The sequence below is a fragment of the Thunnus thynnus genome, chromosome 18 (genome assembly GCF_963924715.1).
Source record: "Thunnus thynnus chromosome 18, fThuThy2.1, whole genome shotgun sequence".
Taxonomy (NCBI): Eukaryota; Metazoa; Chordata; class Actinopteri; order Scombriformes; family Scombridae; genus Thunnus; species Thunnus thynnus.
In genome coordinates, this window is record NC_089534.1 from 18,196,083 (window position 1) to 18,215,455 (window position 19,373).

Consider the following 19,373-nt stretch of genomic DNA (forward strand, 5'->3'; position numbering starts at 1 on the left):
GAGGGAGGAAGGACAAGAGGTGAAAGTGAAGAAAGGAGGATAGGAAAAGGTTGACAGGAACAGTGAAAAGGAATAAGACAAAGAAGATAAAAAAAAGAACAAGAAATCACATAAAAGGAGACAAGGGATGGAAAGAAAAAGAGTTAGAACCATTCATAGCATTTCCAACTTCTTCCTTTGGCTTTCAGCAGAAGCTCAGGTTTTTTGAAAATGCCAGCATAACTGAAGGAAAACTGAAAACGACACAGAGGCATTTCAAAACTGCAGACTTGACTGATATTTTGTCCAAAATAGTTCAAAACAACTATCTGCGAGAGTCTGCTGGGAGTACAGGCACAGAACAGACAGCTCATTGTGGTGAAATATTAATATGAGAGAGAAATCTGAACAAAAAAGATAAACAAGGAAAAAAAATCAAGTGACTCAGACTGAGAGCAGAATCTAGTTTCTTCTAATTTAATTTGTTGGCTACATCTTCAATGACAAAGCAAAAAAGAATGTTATATTTTTTATCAGTTGTACTCCCATCATGCTCTACTGTATACTGTAGCCATCATTTATCTTCAGAGGGAAAGAGACTGGGAAAAAATGTACAGAAACAGGCTAATCTAAGTCCTTTGTGACAACACTATTAAACAAAGTAGCCAGCTGCATAAATTCACCAGGTGTGACAGATAAACACACCCTCAGCAGCTATAGTTTGGTAGATACTGTCATTCTCTCTCTCACACACACACACACACACACACACACACACAGTCAGTGGTGTCTCATTGACACATTGTGGTAGTTACACTAATTCAGCATGACTGAGTTTAAACTTCAAGAACTCCTTGCTGTGCCTTTATTCTGTCATGTATCAAGATACTACTCAAACTGTTCAAGACTAAATCTGATACGAAATTATTTAAGATGATTGTTTTTGCAGTGAATGTACAACATATTCAAAAAACGTAGAGTTAGCACCTAGTGTGCAGTTGGGACATTGTGTTTTACTTGAATTTAAGGACCTATTAAAGCCTCAGATCATGATGGAATTCTTAATTAGTGCAAGCAAAGGTCATCATGCTGTTCTATATGCATTTCTCCCTCCGACTAACTAGCACTTTTCCACATACCATTTAAAAACTGCTCCCTCTCCTGCAACCCTCATTCCCCTCTCCTCCTCTTCTCACACCTCCCCTCTCTTGCCCCATTGGTCGGTCTCTGTGAACCCCTCTGCAGCTCCTTTCCTTGCGTTACCCCCTGTTCCCCAGACAGCACTAATTACTGGGGTGTATCCACGTGGAGCGGGCACAGCAGGGCAGCCATTCTGTCACAAAGCAAAACTTTACTTCTCTCCAGCTTTCTGGCTACACATGCTGATATGAAGTGGAGAGGCTGTGGCACATTAGCGGGATGCCACGCAAGCTCATTTGTGCTTCTCCAGCCCCCTTGGCACAGACTTAACCCAATTAGCCGTATCATAGTATCCCTGTCATGCGTGTTGTGTGTGTGTGTGTCTGCACACATGCCCTTCTCTCTCACACACACAGGCATGTAGCCTACACATGCAAATTTGCAAACATTCATACAGGTCTCCGAGCCAAGATTCCACATGAATCCAGGCTAATAGCTAATAACTACTGATCCTTCTGATGTGCGAGTGCCTGTGCCTGTGTGTGTGTGTGTGGCCGTGTTCTGCGAAGTGATTGTTCTAATCTAATGGATGAAATTGAATTGCAGTGCCCCAAGTCGAAATCACTCAGGCTAATGCATTCCCGTCACAAACACACGCATAAGATCAGAGAGGCAATATAAGATAGAAGACTAAAATGCCTGAATGCCTGAATCACTCAAACTCATTAACAACCAACAAACACAATATCACACTTTGATACCTATGATTATTCAGGTACACAGGCCTAAAGCTGCTTGCACACACACACACACATCTACAAAAGGCATGGTGTTTTTTATCTTTTGGATTCACACATCCACACAGAGCAAACTTCTTACAAACAGCAGGATGTAAATGAGTGGTGTGGGCACGCAGACTGTGTTGCTATAATAATGTCAACAGCTGGATAATAGTTAACATTTGTCACTGTTACACTGTGCTGAGCCCAAGTAGCTGCTGCCATGCTGGTTGAAACCTCACAAGGGAGGAATCTGCATGCACCTGCAGTATGTGTGTATGTGTGTGTAGATGGGGTAGATAGCCACCTGAGATAGTAGGTAATAGCTGCCTTTATCAAAGCTTCCATTATAAACGAGAAAACAGCAGCTCTTGTGTTGAGAAAAATACTAAAAAAGACCAGCCTAAAACAAAGCCCACCTGTGCACACCAAATGAATCTATGCTCAACAGGCTTAACACAAGCACCAGCTGTGACTGTGAATGGACAAAATCCATGCGCACGCACACACACACACACACACGGACACAATGCGTGCAATTTTACAGCCAAAATATCCTTGGCTCCTGTGCTGTTCTGGCACAGCATCTGGCAAAGCTTCAAATCATTACTGCATCCCCTCGTTGCACCCAGACTTCAAAAGAAGCAGACCATGAGTGTAGGTAGTAAGGTGTGTGTGTGTTTGAGCATCTTACTTACAGCACAGTGCTTTCTGTAGTCTGCGGATCTTCATGGCTGTTCGGTATGCTGAGAATCTCACATTGTTCAAGTCCGCTACAGGCGGGAATAGAGACAGAGAGATAAAAAGGTAGATGGCCAAAGAGAAAATGGAGGCAGAAAATCAGAAAACAAAGTGCAACAGAAATCTGCCTACTGGGCAACACAAGCAGGACCTCCGTCTTCAATGAAAGCCGACTTTTTGTTAGTTATTGTCTATGGAGATGACCGAGGGGAGTTTGGGGGGTGTAATGTGGACTGTGTAATTAGGTTAGTGAGTTGTGTCTCATTGGGGGCTGGTGCTATTTGTTGAGCTGCTGGCCTACAGCAAACACTCCCAAAGTTTCACAGCTTATTACTTATCTGGATGCTCATTAAAAAAACAGTCACACTGGCCACCCCACAGGGATAGATACATGCATATGGATAAGACCAGGGAGCAAGAGAGAGGAAAAAGATCAGGGTGCAATTTCAATCAAGTTAAAAGTAAAGAATAAACTAAATGGTCAAGTGAGAAATAGGTCAACAGGATTTAATTGATTCCTCACCAGAGAAGAGCCTTCAAAAGATCAGGGGCCTGTTTCACCAAATTTGCAACATAATTTCCTCTTATGTTCATTTTTACCTGTTTCACTTATCAAAACAAACACTATACTTGAGACCAATGCATGAGCATGCAAGAACACTGTAATACTCACAAATGGACATGCAATTTGCAAACAATCACTTTTGAAAAACCATGATGACACAATTTGCAATATATGTGTAAGCAGTGCTCGCAAAGTCGCTTTTTTGAAATGGGCCCCTGGTCCTTTAAAGATCTATACTGCCATGAAACAGGCTTTGTTTAACTGTATTTAAAGGGTCAGTTCACCCAAACTACACAGCCTTACAAAGCCAATATGCAGTAACCACATATTTGGTTGCACTGACTGTACTTCAGCTAGTTAAGGCTAACTGGAGAGCAGTCACAGCTAGCCTTAGCTAAAGCAATTTACCATCTTATTCCTAACTGTTTCCTGTAGTTGAAAACTTAATTTTGATACCCCAACATCTGAATAACCAAGTTTGTTATACTACATAAATCAGGCAGAAGTTAAATCAAAACATAATGGAGAAAAACAGTAACATCAGATACACTAGTCCTGCTAAAAGCTAACTAGCCTAGCTTAAATGCTCTTTAGATTGTCCAGAGTGCAGAGTGATTTTGTCAGAATTTATTTCTGTTTTTCTGCAGAGGGATATTTCTCCTAAAAAGTAATATATTTAAGACTTTAAAACTCATTTCACTGTTTCTGTACTTGCTGTCTACCTTTGTAAGGTAGTACAGATAAACACATCTTATGACTTACCTCTTGTGGTATCTGTCAATGGAGGTAGTTTGAAGTTTATTTTCATGTTCTGAAATATCTATCTCTGAAATTTCTGCCTCCATCACAATACAATGGCAGTGAAAGGAATTTTGTTTGTGGCACCCACAGCAATGACAAATTACATTTTAAAAATTCAACAGAAACATCTCAGCCCTGAGTAACAGGGCTGCTGATTCTGAAAAGACACACTGACTACGTTTAGCTACATGCACAAAATATTCCAGTTTTTGTCCTTATTCCAAAAAAGACAATGTTCCTTCTAAGCTGTTTACATGGCTAATGAAAATGAATAAACCTCTATTATTCCCGTTTACATGCAGAGGGTTTGCTGAGTGTCTTTGGTGCACCATACCGAGTTGTCACCGTAAGGCTGCATGTCAGGATAATAACCAATCCCCTGTGTCCCCGTCATGGAGAAGGTGCGCTCTGTTTTTCCAGCCCACCCTGAACAGCTCTCCACTCTCCTCTAATTCCTCTCCTCTGTCTGCCTTCTTGCTCCAGCATATGTCATTTTGCCTGCGCAGGGGTGCGTTACACAACCAGCCCATCATGCATCTCTATCCCAGCCTTGCAAACTGTTGGTGAGTTGGTTTGTTTACAGTGCACAGAGCTGAACGTAAACAGGCAAGAAGCCGTGAGTCGCAAACTGCGGTAAAAACCCCAATTGAGATACATATTCTGAATTTGCTGCATACATATCCAAAGAATGCCCCTAAAACTTGAATAATATCGGCATATCCCACATGTTTTAATCGGAAAAAGCTACACTCGGATTGAGGCCTAATTCGGAATATCCAAACGGAATATGCTGTTTAAGTGACGTGTATCAAATTCAGAATAATAGTGGAATATTAGTGTGCATGTAAACGTGGTCATTGTGAATGGTTTGTACTGAATTACTTTCTACCTGAGAAATGTATAAAAACAGTTGAATTCTGTGAATTAATAACTTTTTAAAACTTTGAGCACCACAAATGAAGTTCAGCTCTGTTGTACTGGGGTGGAGGCATAAATCTCAGCGACAGTTACAGTATCTAGGCAAATAAAACCAAAACTACATACATGTCTAAATACCACTAGAGGTCAATTTAAAAAAAGATTTCTGAAAATATAATGTAAGACGCATTTTAAGGTCCTGAAGACAATGTGTGTGATTATGTGTGATTCCCACCTAGTGACTGGTAGAGCTCCGTCATCTTTGGATGGTCCCAGCAGGTTGTCTGTGTCTGGTGACTGAAAACCACAATAAAAGACACCCATCAGACTAAACAAATAAGCAGACACACAAACAAAACATCAAACATCCTGACATCAAAACACGTACATACACAACCTGACAAACATTTTCACGCTAAAATATGCAAAAATATACACAGAAATAGCACTAGTAGACACAAAAAACAAGTACATGCTCAAAATCAATACACACTTGCAATAGCACACAAGCTAACATCACTATTTAAGCTGTCACCTGTATTTGATGTGTGCAAACATTGCCAATGCTTTACTGAGCTCAAATCGGTGACAGAGGCTACAGATTTCTCCACAAGTAATAAATCAGAATGCGGAAACCACAAGAACCTTCTGAGTGAAACAGCACGTACACACACACACACACACACACACACACACACACACACACACACACACACACACACACACACACACACACACACACAAGAATAGAATAACTGTGAATCCCTCTCATCACTGCAGGATCTGCCTTTTCAAACACGGGACATAAATATAAGGCAACCAAGTCTCAACTCTGTGTTTATATTTCTGCTCTCAGACAGAAGTCACACACACATAAGCACACAAAACATGAACAAACCAAATCTATTGAAAAGCCAACACTACGAAAATAAATAAAATAAGACCCATGCTAACACCGATCAAACATGGTTTCCTTCACACATAGGACGGCAAAGAATCTGACTTTTCTCAAGCTGCGGTTGCCAATCAGTTCCTCTATTTGAGCACTGTTGGCCGTGTGTCTTTGTATATACTGTATGTGTGTGTGTATATTTCAAGAAGGCACCTGGCTGTCAGAAGCCATACTCAGATGTGTGTGGAGTGTTTGAGACGATTTCAGGAAGAGGGTTTTTTTGAAATAAAAGCCTGTTTTTGAATGCAGAGGCTCCCCTGTGGTTCTTGCGACGGCTGACAGGCGCCAGGAGGTGAAGTTGAGTGCTGACAGTGAACTGAGGTGGCGAGTTGGATGGCAGGAGCCCGCCTTGTATGCAGATATTAATCACTATTCACTGGCTGTACAGACTGATGACCCCTTTCATGCCTGCACAAGCATTGCTAATGCCTGGACCTGCTCACGCTGAGGACAGGCTTGTGTTTTATTTAGACGGCCTGCAAAGAGTTCGGCTGAATCGACAAAGTGGTTCAGTGAATCCAAGTCCCGGGATTTGTTGATATTTGCTGCACACAAACACAACAAGGAGGAAGAACACTGGCTATCCAAGCCACAACTAGCCAACAGCCATTGCTGTAAAATACAGTCTTGTCATTGTGATCTAAGTGTAGCAGGGTGCTTGAAAAAAACAATAGCGCTGGTACAATGATGGAATACACGACCACCTTGCTACACAACAAAAATCTGTATCATAATACCTAAAGGCAGGCAGTATTTCCATCAACAAAAAGATAAGACAGCCGTTGCTTATATCCACAGCTCATGAATGCCATAATGAGGACGACTGAGTTGTCAGGTTCGACTGTCCTCAACGTTTTCCCTTCAACACATTGCCTTTGTAATGCCTATTCAATCTTTTTGCTGTCCTGCAGGAGAGAAAAAAAAAGCAAACCGACACGTTTACTACAAAGCTGCTACAGTTTAGATAACACAGCGGGACACATTTGTAGGCGAGAGAAGAGGCATCAGAGAAGATTAAAGAGTAGGGGACAAAAACTGAGATTTTCTGGCAGATATTGGATATATTATATATATTTGATATTTGATATTTGAAAGTGTCTACAACAGTACATCCTCAGTGAACCCAGTGTGGAGTATTCCCAATCTAAGAAAAACCTCCTCAGTCGAAGGACAAATGTAGTGCTGAATCAATTATTTGATTGGCTGATCAATGGAAAATAAATGACAACAACTTTGATGACAAACTCTTGGTTATTTACATTATATATTTCCAGCTGATTAAATGTGAGGATTTGCTTTTCTCTGTTTTATATGATTATGAATTGAATACTGAACTTTGAGTGTTTTGGACTGACTGCTCTGACTTCTGTTAACTTGCTACAGCTAATATAATCGTTAATTGCCGCCATAGACATGACACCACCACCACCACCACCAAGATAACTGACAATGAGCATTAACTCTCCTACTTTTCTTGGGCATGTATGTCCCAAGTAGGAAATTACTTGTAATTTTTCACAAAGTCAAAACAAACTGAAATGGAAACATGGCAATTAAAATGGCCTCTTATCAGAAATGGTGCTTTTCCTGATTTTTCAGAAGGTGGCTAACTGTGAGCGACAGGGGATAAAGCCACTTGGGAATTGTGGAATGCATGTGACATTTTCCGTCATAAACATCATTAAATGACATCTCAGAGTAAGCATCAATAAATCAGATGGGGTCATGGAAGGGGGATACTGCAGCACACGGAGGAGGGATGCAATTTATGTAGTCACCAGGGTATCATTTGGGGGGAAGGATAACCTTTTACAAGATGTTTTTATGAGATTTCTGTGTGAGCGAGCAAACAAAATCAGCGGCCGAAACCTTCCAACCTTCCAGAAGTGAACAGTCTGACCCTCTTAGACTAACAGATCACCATGATAACAATTAAGCTTATCAAAAATAATTGCTATTTCCTTTGACGTTTTCTGTTTAGCACAGCCATTTCCAGCTGCTACGGAGTCCAACAGAAGGTTAAAATGGTTTTCCTAATTGCTTACTTCTTCTCTGCTGCCCCATTATTAAACATAAGCACAGTTTTCACACTACTGTGACTGTGTGTCTGCCTGTCTGTCTGTCTGTCCTACGACAGGACAGAATATGAAATGTTCTAAATCAACAACATTGATATCTCTGGGGAGTAAAAGATTAAAAAATCCTTCAGGGATGCATCCACCCTTGCCCCATGATCGCATCAAATTGTTGGCTGCAGATCAGCCAACACTTCTGCACACCACTTTTCTTTTCTGCGGGGAGTTTGTCACTGTCACACACTCCACGAAAGGCCAGCATGAATAACCATGAGTCTGTAAATGAATGATTACTCGCATATCTGGATATCCAAAGAGACAGAATTAGTTAAATATCTGAGTAAGCAAGAGGAAGATTTCAGGAGCTTTTTTTTTTTTTCCGCTGACAGCAACCTGCCAGACTTTTGATGAAGAGTCTGTGACAGGTGATAAGTGTCTGCATTCACCACCTGACATCTTCTGTCTTTCTCTGGCTTTCCCCTCACCTCTTCTGCCTATTTTTCACTTTTTAAAAAAACAAAAAACTGCCACCTCTTTCCCATACATTTCAAATAGCTTTGGATTCTTCAAGCTTTATTAAATTTAGAGCAACATACAGTCCACCCATGTACAGTATATAAAGGCTGTTTGCTCTGCAAGGTACAACCAACTACACACACAATTTCTCAGTGTCATGTTTTATGAAAATAATACAGAAAAACAACTAGAAAAGTCTCAGAATGTAGAGTAAACTTTGCAGACTTGCAGTCTCGCTCAGTTTCCTCTCACAGAGCCCACCAGGCATGTGAACCCCTTCTGAAAATACCAGAATGGGTGAAATGGGACAGCATGCGAGCTTGCCAGCGTGAGACGGCAGGCATAGAACTCGTGTGAAACCATTTGATTTCTCCCCAATATGTCGCTTGAACTCCTCACTACAGGGGGTGGACAAGGCACGGTTTTAATCAGGGGCCCTTTGTCAGCTCAAAGAAAAGAGGCATGGTATGAGAGGGGATTGAAGAGGAGACGAAGACGGGTTCAGGGAAATGAATATGTCAAAGACTGATGGGAGTGTCCTAAGGATGTCACGGCACTGAAAGTGACCTGTGATTAGTCGTGGAGATGGGTTTAGAGTTCTGTTTTCAAGCTGCAAATTAAGTGGTTATGCATGAGTGTGCACCAGCCTGTATGTGCATTTGTTAGCGTGCAGAAGGATGGGAGAGGGGAATGTGAAAATGTTACAGACAGTCCAGTGACTGTGAATGCTGAATGCTGTAAATGTACATCAAAGAACAGCCACACACTGTGGTTAACGTTAAAGGAGGAGTGATTATTTTCTTCCTGTTTCCGAAAGGCAGTTTGGGGTTAATGCGAGAGCCACTATGGAAAGAAAAAACCTGGTCCAACCAACCTAGAGGCGTCAACACAACATATGGTGTATACTCATGGTGTGTGTGTCTTCGGTTAGCGAGTTTCAGCTTGGTTCCCAGTTGGGGTTCATGTGCATCTTTGGGTGTCTGTATGTGTTTTCTTGCCAGTGTGCATGTGGGGAAAATATTTGTGTTCCCCCGGTCATTCTCTGGTCATTTATATCCTGGAAGCAGTAGGTCATGGCCTGTCTCTTTCAGAGCGGTTCACCTCTATGTCTACTCAGGTTGGCTGGGGTAACCAACTGTCTTGAGTGTGCATCTCTGTGTATTTGTTTTGTACGAATGCCCTTGTGTTTTGTTTTTGCGAGTGGGCGGATGCAGGTTCATTGGCTGGGCACATCTGTGATCACAGGCTGTTGACTCTAAAGTTATAAGCCTGTCCTCCGAGTCACTGCCTGTCTCTGGCTTTCATCTCTGATCCCCCTGTGGTGCCAAGCTGCAGGCCCAAACAGAGCGCAGGTGTCATTCCCCTCCTCTTTGTCTAAATCCTATCCTTTTCTACGTCCCTGTCTGGCTCTTAATTGTCTGTCTGAAGACATTTTATCTTGACCTCATCTCAACTCCAAATTTTTAATATGATTTAATGAATCAAGTAAACTGTTTTAAATTGCTTGATAAATGTTTTTACTAGCTTTTGAGAAGGACTTGAATGCACCACTACCAAGCAAAAACAGTCCACAAAAAACAGTCCAAACTCTACACAAACTAATGAAAATGTAAATTAACCCATCTCAAGCTAGTTTCATGTCTCTAAAAGTTGAATTTTTTGACAATGCTAACATGAATATAAATGCTTTGGAAAATGGTTGCATCAAAACATTTAACCTAATCGCTGATACAATACTAGACTTGTAAATCTTTGTAGCTGTATTTATGCTAGTGTTTATGATGGGGTGCTTTAAAAAATGGCCATTAAACTGAGACAGTGACATTTCAACTCACGACATTGGGCGATTTAAGAGCGCATCCTTTAAAAAAAACCCCACCAATTTTATCATCCTAAATCATAAAGTTAGGCTGTATCAGTGTTCTAACATAAACAAAGAAAGCAGAACTAACAAATGATAGCTGATACTGCTACCCAAAGATGCTTTCTAAAGATGTGACGCCCCACCAGACGAAAATAAGGGTGAATTCAGGTCAGTATTAGTCAGCACTTTACTGACATATAGTTAGATTATTTCTGGATAATGAGGTCCATCATACTTTCAAAACTGACATTTCCTGAACAGTCGAGAAGCTCCTACTAATACAGGTCTTCTCTCTGCCTGTTTAAATAGAAACCTGCTATTTGGCCTGATTTGGCAAAAATTAGAATGGGAAGCAGGACGTCGAGCTAATAGTCACTATTAGAACACTGTGGAAAGCTGTCATGGGATTCAACCAGATATTATCTATTCAAAAGGAGTTGCTAATGTTAGACTGAACGAGAAAAATGAAAAAGCTTGAATTTTAATATACACACAGGAGCAAAATGAATGATGTGGACAGAATATACATAAAATTATGGCTACCTGACCATTCATGGATGATGTATGTGAAAGGTCACGAGAGGTCAGAATGTGAAAAGGTTGAAAAGATTTAAGTATCAAAGTCCACCCTGAAAAAAATGTGATAATGATCATAATAAGCCATTTTAAAGTCAGCGGTGAACATTTTTGCAATTCAAAATCATGGACTCTACTCCATGTGCAATATAATGTCCACACTCAAAGTCAGTCTTCAGTACCTTGAGGAGGGTATAGCAGTGGAAAACCTATAAAGCGATCCATTTTCCTTTGAAATGACAATTTAAGTTATAAAAGATGATCTGACTGTATGACAATAGACTTATTTTGGTTTGGTCTAATTGCCTAAATGATATGGGATATTTGAGATATTAAAATAGACTTTTTTTTTTTTTTTTTACAAACTTGCACAATCTACATGTGTATGAATCTGGAATCTCAGAGGTATAAGGACAGTGGCTCCCAACCAAGACCCCCACAAGAGGACGCAAAATGTATTTAAAGGGTTGCTAGATAATTACAGGGGCAGGGAATACAAAACAAAACAAAAAACATTCACTCTTCTACACAATATTTTGTTAATTTTTCAGGCTTTTCTAAAACCTTTGCTTTTTTTGAAGGTCTGTATAGTTTAAGCTCTTCAGTCCTCTAAAAATGGGAAAATCATTCTTAGATTTAACTGCTCACAACTCACAAACAAGCACCCTTTGACAAAGGATCACAGGTAGACATTGCATTGTAGTAAAGGGTCACGTACACACACACACACACACGCACACGCACACACACACAAACACAAACACAAACACAAACACAAATATTTGAAAACCAGTAATAGAAGATGTAGATAAACACCAAAAAAATAAAGGAAAACTGGATTTAAAAACATCAGCATTTATACAGACAATACAATGATTCCTCTGCTTTGAATGCCTTACCAGTGTATAATCATCATCCCTTCTATACACACACCAACACGTATGCAAAAACAAATGCATACAGATTATACAGAGGCACAAAGATGGCTATCACCACTTACTTGATATAATATGGAACCTTATTCTGAGAAACGGCACGTTGCCACGGGAGCTGCACCGAAGCTGCAGAGAGCGAGAGACATGGATATAAAGACAGAGAGAGAGAGAGAGAGAGAGAGAGAGAGAGAGAGACAAAAAGTTTAGCAGTCAAAATCGAACACCATCTTAATAAACTTTGCACAATTTTACCATGCAGCACAGTAATCCGTTTAGCGTTCAGAGCTTGACTTGAAATAATTCTTATATCTACCACTTCCATAAAAACACAGTCTACCTACAGTATATAAGGAGGACTCTTACTGTTCATGAAATTGAGAAGAAGGGGGAGAAAAGTAAATGGATATTGTTTTCTCAGCAGAAAGAGAGAGGAAGGAGACAAGGGGGCATGAAAGGAAATTAAAAGACAAAGGGAAAAAAATGTAGAAAAAGGTGCCAAGTTCCTTGATTCATGTGAAATCTTTGTGGGTATGAACAATGACAATTACGGACAGACCAAGGGGAAATTTAAAATTTGAAAAATGACAAGCTGATTCAGTATTAACACCAGCCAAATATAAGACTTGAGAAGCTCTCAAGAGCAATACAGAGCAGAAATGTTGCTTGATTTATCGCCCTCCCACTTTCCCGCCTCCTTGACACAGCTCTATGCACAGATAGAGAGATGAAAAGACAGTAAGAGAAAGAGATTAAGTGAGATTGGGAGATATACTAGATGGATAGGGCCAGATAAGAACACAGTACTTTATTGATCCCTGAGGGAATATTAAGCTACTAGTGTAATGAGAGTGAATGTGTGATGGAGGAGATAGTGTCATAGTGCCAGGAAGATGAAAGAAGAGACAGTAGTGTTTTGTCTGGTGCAGTTGCTGAGCTCTCAGCAGGGCTTACTTAGTAAATTCACGTCTATTGGTGACACAGCACGGCAGCCAAGCCTACCACCTGCTCTGAATTGCACACCGTTCATTTTGTCTGCGTGTCTGACAGCCAGCAAGGCAAATCAGGTGGAGCAGAGAGAACACTAATGGCTGTATGATTATAGAAAATGATGATAGAGAGAGAAATGGGGGCCGAGAGACTGGCTGCTTTGTTTAATGTTCGCACTCCTGCATTTGTCTTTTCTCTTCAGCTTTGTCTCGAAGTCTCTCTGTTCCTCTCTCTGTCTCTGCTAATGACCACTCTAAAGAGGTAGAAGAGGAGGAAGTCAGTGGAGAACTGTAATTAAGCTTTGCATTATTTAAGAGTAAAGTGCCTCGTCTGCAAACTGTGCGTGTGAGTAAGCGCATGCACACGTATATCCACATGTCTCATGCGAGACTGTGAAGCACATGGTACCAGAACGATGGGTGAAGATGAAAAGATGGGAAATGAAAAAATTGAGGGGATGTGAACCAGTGTAACTGAGTGGAAACAAACTCCCCCAAAAATGATCTAATTTCCCCAAGAAAGGTAAGTGGTTCTGTACTCACTGGAGAGGAAATGTTGGGAGGAGGGGCCGAAGTCTCGGTGGGCTTCCTGAAGGAGCTTCAGTCTGTCCTCTACTGCCACCTGCAAGAAGACAAACAGACAGGAGGCGAGACAGTCAGCTGTGGACCTGAAAGTTGTACTCACAGAAAAAAAAAAAAAAAAATTTGCAGTGGCTGGAGTTGGCGTCATGGTTGGGATGAATTCAATTTCATTGCAATTAAGTTAGAAGTGGATTTGTTGTAAAACCCTGAGCTAAAGGGACATTTTTCTCACTGAGGTATAAATATATACTGTATCGCCATCTAGGAGTTCACTGATGTGTACAACATTGTATAGAGGTTATTCAGCACAGCTGAATAACAGTTTGAACTAATTGAGCTAAAGTGAATTTAACCCCGAGGGTCAAGTTCCCCATTGTTTCTATTCTTCACACCCACTGCAGGTAACACTGCTGCTACACTGGATACATAGTGAAAGCAGCATGACAGCAACAAAAGTGTAAGGCTTACATCAGTGTCTACAATGGATATGTGTGTGTGAAAATCATGTGGTTTCTCAGTTCAGTGTAAACATTGTATCTTGAATATGATCAAAAGACCCAAAACTGTGCCGATGGAAACATTCTGCAGATTTCTTTTTCCTTGTATGATACTTTATTTTTACAAAATTACATGACAAAAACAAATTGTTAGTGTTGCTTATACTGTAAATAATGCCAAAAATGAACAAAATTAGAGCAATAGTTCAACTGTTCACCTTTGCATGCTGCCCCTTCAGTGACAGGAGAAGCTTTATAGAGGTTTGAGTTATCAATCACATACACGCATTCACTCCTGCACTCGTGTGAAAGTTGTGTATTGACCTCTAAGTCAATACATCTGTACCCTACGTGGCTGTGTGGTTGCTTTGCTCCATCAGTCTGACCAGCAGGATGGTATTGGCAATCTGTAATACTGAGGCTCACACACACACACAGACACCTCAGGCATCATGGCAACCAGATCACAGCTGTCTACACAGGGATCCGGGAAATAGGCACAGAAAGGCCAATAGCTCGGTTTCTTTCTGGCCACTAATGGCTATTATGGCCTATGTCCTACAGAGAGGAAGATGGGATCTGTCTGTATATGAAAACCAAATCATCAAACTACACAGTCAGACCTGGCTTATTAGTGAAGCTGTCGCCTTCCTGCAGACTGAGAGAAATAAGAGAGGACAACAGAGAGACGAAGTGTGCAATCCACTGAAACTCTGCCCTCCTCTGACTCAGTATTTGAGTTATTGTCATTCTCCAGGCAGTAAGACTATTAGTGGGTGTCTGTACAGTACATGGGAAATATCACAAGGCTACAAATTAGCCCAGCTACCCAGTTTCACTCTGCCGCAGTGTCACACTTATAAAGGGGTGACTTTAGGTTTCTTTCTGAGATTTCAACTTTTCTCTCTGTCATGCCTTTTTCTGCCCACGTTCCCCACTAATTTATCTTCAGCGACGACCCTGTGTGGCTGCATAGAAGGAAAACTTCAAATAGCTTTTATAAAATATAAGTTTCTATGAACGTGTCTTTGAAATCATAGTCTAACTGTGGCTGCTCAATGTCCTTCAAATGGATGTCAGCACAGCGGGGCAGTGTGACCTGTATTCATTCTATTACCACTGGGTGCCACAGGCATTACTGGCCAGCCTGGTCAAGGACCTTTAAAGGATTTGAAGAGTTAGTCATTAAGGAGAAAAATACTCACTGAATAAGTTTTCAATCAAAGAAAAAAGAAAAAAAAACTGGCAACAAGGACACCTGACATCAAGACGAGAACGTGTCTGAAAGAATTCTTCACAGTTCACACACTCCTTGATTTGAATTTGCACACTGGTATGCTCTTGTTCGCATACAAAGTTAAGGAAGAGGATTTCACTACCTAATTCACAACCAACATCATGTCTCGTCTCTTCGGCTCTGATGACTTGTAAAGAGACTCTTCCACGACTTTCCCCTCTAGGGCTGAGACATGCTCCGCTCTGAGAAAACACTCACCGATTCCCTCACCGTACAACATTCAAGAGCGTCGAGAGCCAAGAATGTGACTGGTGTGCCGTGTGAATAGTGTCCATTGATGTGTAGTGACAAAGTGTTGCGGTGAGCACGTAGCTGTGTTCAAATAAAACACAGGTAGAGGGATAACTCTCAGTCTCCTGTGTGTTTGGCTGACACGAAGTAAAATCAGCATGCACACGGCGAGATAGACCGAGGGAGACGGAGATAAAGACAGACTGAAAAGATTAAAAAAAAACAGGCAGGCTGTAAAACGAGGGAACAGGAAGAACGAAGATCAAGGTATGTTGAAGACAGCATCAATTTAGGCAAGTGTGGACAAGGAAGGAAGGCAGAAAAGTGGCGCAAAAACACAAGAGAAATCAAGCGTGAGCGTGGGAAACCATGGATGCTTCAACATCTGCATGATGATCGAGGAAGATTTTGAACTACCTGTAGTAGTTTCCATCTCATGTTGAGCTGGTCCAGTTGTCTGGAGGCAGTGGAGGACAGCTGGATGTCCAGTGGTGTCAGCTCTGCGGAGAGCTCATTCACAAGCCGAACATCCTGACGCAGCGGGGCGACTTCCTCTCTGAAGGCCTGAACAGAAAGTTTTATGTCGAGGCAGGGTGAATAATTGATATCATAACTTTATTATATAATTATAAACTTAATGAAACTAGTTAATTATGAAGTTTGTGCTTTCACAAAGAATAACTGAGTTCCTGTTGCACGGATGATTGGTTAATTTCTGTTTATCTTTTTCTTGTTTACTGTGGTGACCTCATTATCTCTAATTGGAGATCAATCAAGTTTTAGAGTTTTGTTGTGCTAGAACTTGAAATTTTAAAGTCTACTGTTGTGGCTGTGCATGTCACATAGTTGCAATTATCAGTTTTATCCAAAGTGGGTCCCTCCATGACATGGAAATTCAGAGCTGCACTGTGGGAGACAATCGTGAGGATTAGACGTGATGTAACACACTACATTAAACTAATGCAACAGTGAAGAGAGTGTTTTCCCCCGTGCAACCTGTTAACCATGATTTGACAGTTTTTGCTCTGTCCTCTATTTCTCCTTTGTCACTCTTTCATTTATTGTTCACTGTTTGTTATTAGGAAATGCTGCCATTTTTCCTCCTGTTATCTAAATGTGTTGCTTGTTTCTTGGCGAAGTCTCCTCAGGAAAAAGACATCCTCAGATTTGATGAGCAGCATTTACAAACACACAAGACAGAATAATTGAACTGAGTACATCATCAAATCAAGTACCATTTTGCTCTGAAGATAAAAAGTAGAGGGCGGAAATTGTGTGAGAATTCACTGCCAGCTCTTACTCACATTGTTGCAGATGCTTATTTCAGTGGTGTGCAGTTTTTTTTCAATACTTTTGAATCACAATTGAGAGCACAGACATTGCTGTTAAATCAGTGATTTATGAGTTATACATCAATAATTTACAGTCAAACTTTCAATGGAGTTATATAAGATCCTGTATGTAAAATAAAAAGTGATTTACTGAAGATGACTCGGTGTTGCATGTACAGTGAAATGGGGTGTCTAACTGCTGACTTGATGTCTTGATGTTAATGGTAAGTGAGACACTGCTCTCTCATCGACTCACCATGGTCTTGTCGATGTGGTCCTGCAGAGAGTCGATCAGCAGGTCCCCCACGGGCTGCCAGGTTTCTTTGGCCTCCTCTGCCTGAGTTAGCCGCAGATCGAGCTGGTCCATGGAGCTCTGCAGTTCCTGGAGTCGCTCCAAGGCTTGCTCCACCTGATTGTGCCAACCACCCACATGCCCTTTCAGACGCTCCCACCGCTCCCTCACCTCGCCCGTCTGTTTGCGGATGGCCCGGGCCAACCCTCGGGCCTTCTCCTCTGGGGTGAGGTCTGAAGGAAGGAAGAAGAAGAGAAAGAAAGGTGGAATAGAGAGAGAGAAAAGAGAGTGCAAGAGAAAGTTATTTTGTTGACAATGAAAGTTTCCATGCCCTTTATTATTCTTTAATTTATGCTTACTTTCCATACTGTCACATACAGTAGATTCGGTAAAGACATTTTCTAAAATCCTTGCACCAAAATGAAGTGAAACTCGAAAGATGTGGAGGGAGAAGAGAGAGGCAGGAGACAAGCGAAAACTGGGAAAGGAAGTGAAAGAGTTAAAGGAAGAGAGATAGAAAGGGAATGAGAAAAGTGGAGAGAGGAGGAAGGATACTAAAAAGGAAGAAAGGGGCAAGTAAGAAGGGATAGGAAAAACAGGGTAAGGCAGGGAAGGTGAGAGGATAGAATATTTTTCACACATCAGAGGACACAGACAAAAAAGGAAGAAAGGAGAAGGCAGAAGAGAAAACTGCTCCCCAACTACCCATTTTATCTACAAAAAGATGAGCAGCTTTTATGAGGTCTCATCTCCAGGGTAGTGACTGAATTACCATCTTCACCTGTTGCACTTCTGATTTTTTTTTTCTCTCTCTCCCTGCCTCCCATGAATGCACACAAGTCAGACTCTGATTATCCACTCAGCCTTGTGCAGATACACACAGTGTTACAGTGTCCATCTTTTGTAATGAAGAATGTAGAGTATAAACAAAACAATATAAGTCAATTACTGTCATGGACAAATCAAAATAAGAAGAAAGAGACAATGTAGGATGATTAGCTGTTAAGATTCTATCACAGTGTCACTCTACAAAATCCCATCTAGTCTGATTAAACTACACACGCAGCCTCTGATCTTAAATCCGCTTTTTATCTATTTATACAATGAGGCAACGCTTTGATATCTGTATCAAAGATCACAGACAACAGCCCTAACGGTCTGTGCTCTGAAGTCTTGCCACACCCTGACACAGCCCCTTGGGTTGTTTTAATTATTTACACAGAAGGGGTTTTAGTTTGAAGGGAAATGTGCTGACTTAACCAAGACTTCCCTGCCGCATCCAAGAGAGACAGAGAGGGAATGCTGAATGAGTCGCTGCATATTTAATTCCAGGGTGCTCTATCATGTTGGTATAACCATCAGCTCAGATTTTAATGAATTGTGTTTCAAGGGTACTTAACCTCAAAACTGGGCCAAAATAAGTCCTCACATCTGGTTTAAAGACAATGAGACAGGTTTGCTGTGTATATTTAAGTGGTTTATTCATCTGGTACGCTGAGCTGGTTAAAAAGGAGCCTTCCAAGAGAGACTGTCGACGATATCACATCTCCCCACCTCTCTATGACAGTCGGCTTTACACTCAACATCCCCCCGATTTAAGTAGAGCCATGGACCCTTGTTTGTGTGTCATCTCCCCTCATTTCATCCCTCAAGTTCTCTACAGCATCCTATCCAATAAAGGCGAAAAATGCTCCAAAAAAGGAGTCTATTTTTACTATTATTACTTTTCAGTCTCACTGTGTATTCTTGAAGATGCGCCCTCATATGACAAAAGAGGGAAGAGGTCAGGCGACTTAATCTCTCTTGTATGATGTCAAGGGTGCTTAAAAAAGAATGGAATAGAATAAACTTTATTGTCTAGAAGAGGCAAGAAAATTGTCCTTGGTCTCACCCAGGAAAATATAAACACAAACATGTCAACAAGATAAAAACATCACATTAACAAAGATCTCTCAATTGTAGTATGGATTCAGTGGATTCATACCTATGGTGTACAACCTATACTCCCCTATTTAAGTTTACTGTAGTTTGTTGACCATATTAATTGCATTTGGGATATAAGAACCCTTGTAGATCTTTTCCTTTGCCAGGGGTATTCTGTAGTGATTGACAGGACTTTCACATGTACAGTTGTTCAGTAAAGGTCATCTAATGGCTTTTGTTGGCAGCCTACTATCTTTCCTGCTGTCTTAACAATCCTGGTCAGCTTATTTCTCTATCAAATCTCACCCTATTAACTATATAGAGCAGTATTTTTACCTTGGCCATTTCATTTTAGTGTCTATATTCTGAATGTGAAATCTATGCAGTATATAA

The 19,373-nt window shown here is 41.0% G+C and overlaps 1 protein-coding gene across 7 annotated transcripts in view; it reads right to left on the minus strand.

Annotated features, from left to right (window-relative positions):
- Nucleotides 1-19,373, minus strand: part of utrn (utrophin) — a 181,694-nt gene that overhangs the window by 41,647 nt on the left and 120,674 nt on the right. For all 7 annotated transcript variants that reach the window (XM_067572501.1, XM_067572502.1, XM_067572504.1 and 4 more), the window contains 6 exons: nucleotides 17,022-17,290; nucleotides 15,852-15,998; nucleotides 13,371-13,449; nucleotides 11,907-11,967; nucleotides 5,159-5,220; nucleotides 2,597-2,671 (listed from right to left, as the gene is read on the minus strand). In XM_067572501.1, coding sequence (XP_067428602.1) covers nucleotides 2,597-2,671; nucleotides 5,159-5,220; nucleotides 11,907-11,967; nucleotides 13,371-13,449; nucleotides 15,852-15,998; nucleotides 17,022-17,290 — 693 coding nt within the window. The remainder of the gene's footprint in view (nucleotides 1-2,596; nucleotides 2,672-5,158; nucleotides 5,221-11,906; nucleotides 11,968-13,370; nucleotides 13,450-15,851; nucleotides 15,999-17,021; nucleotides 17,291-19,373) is intronic.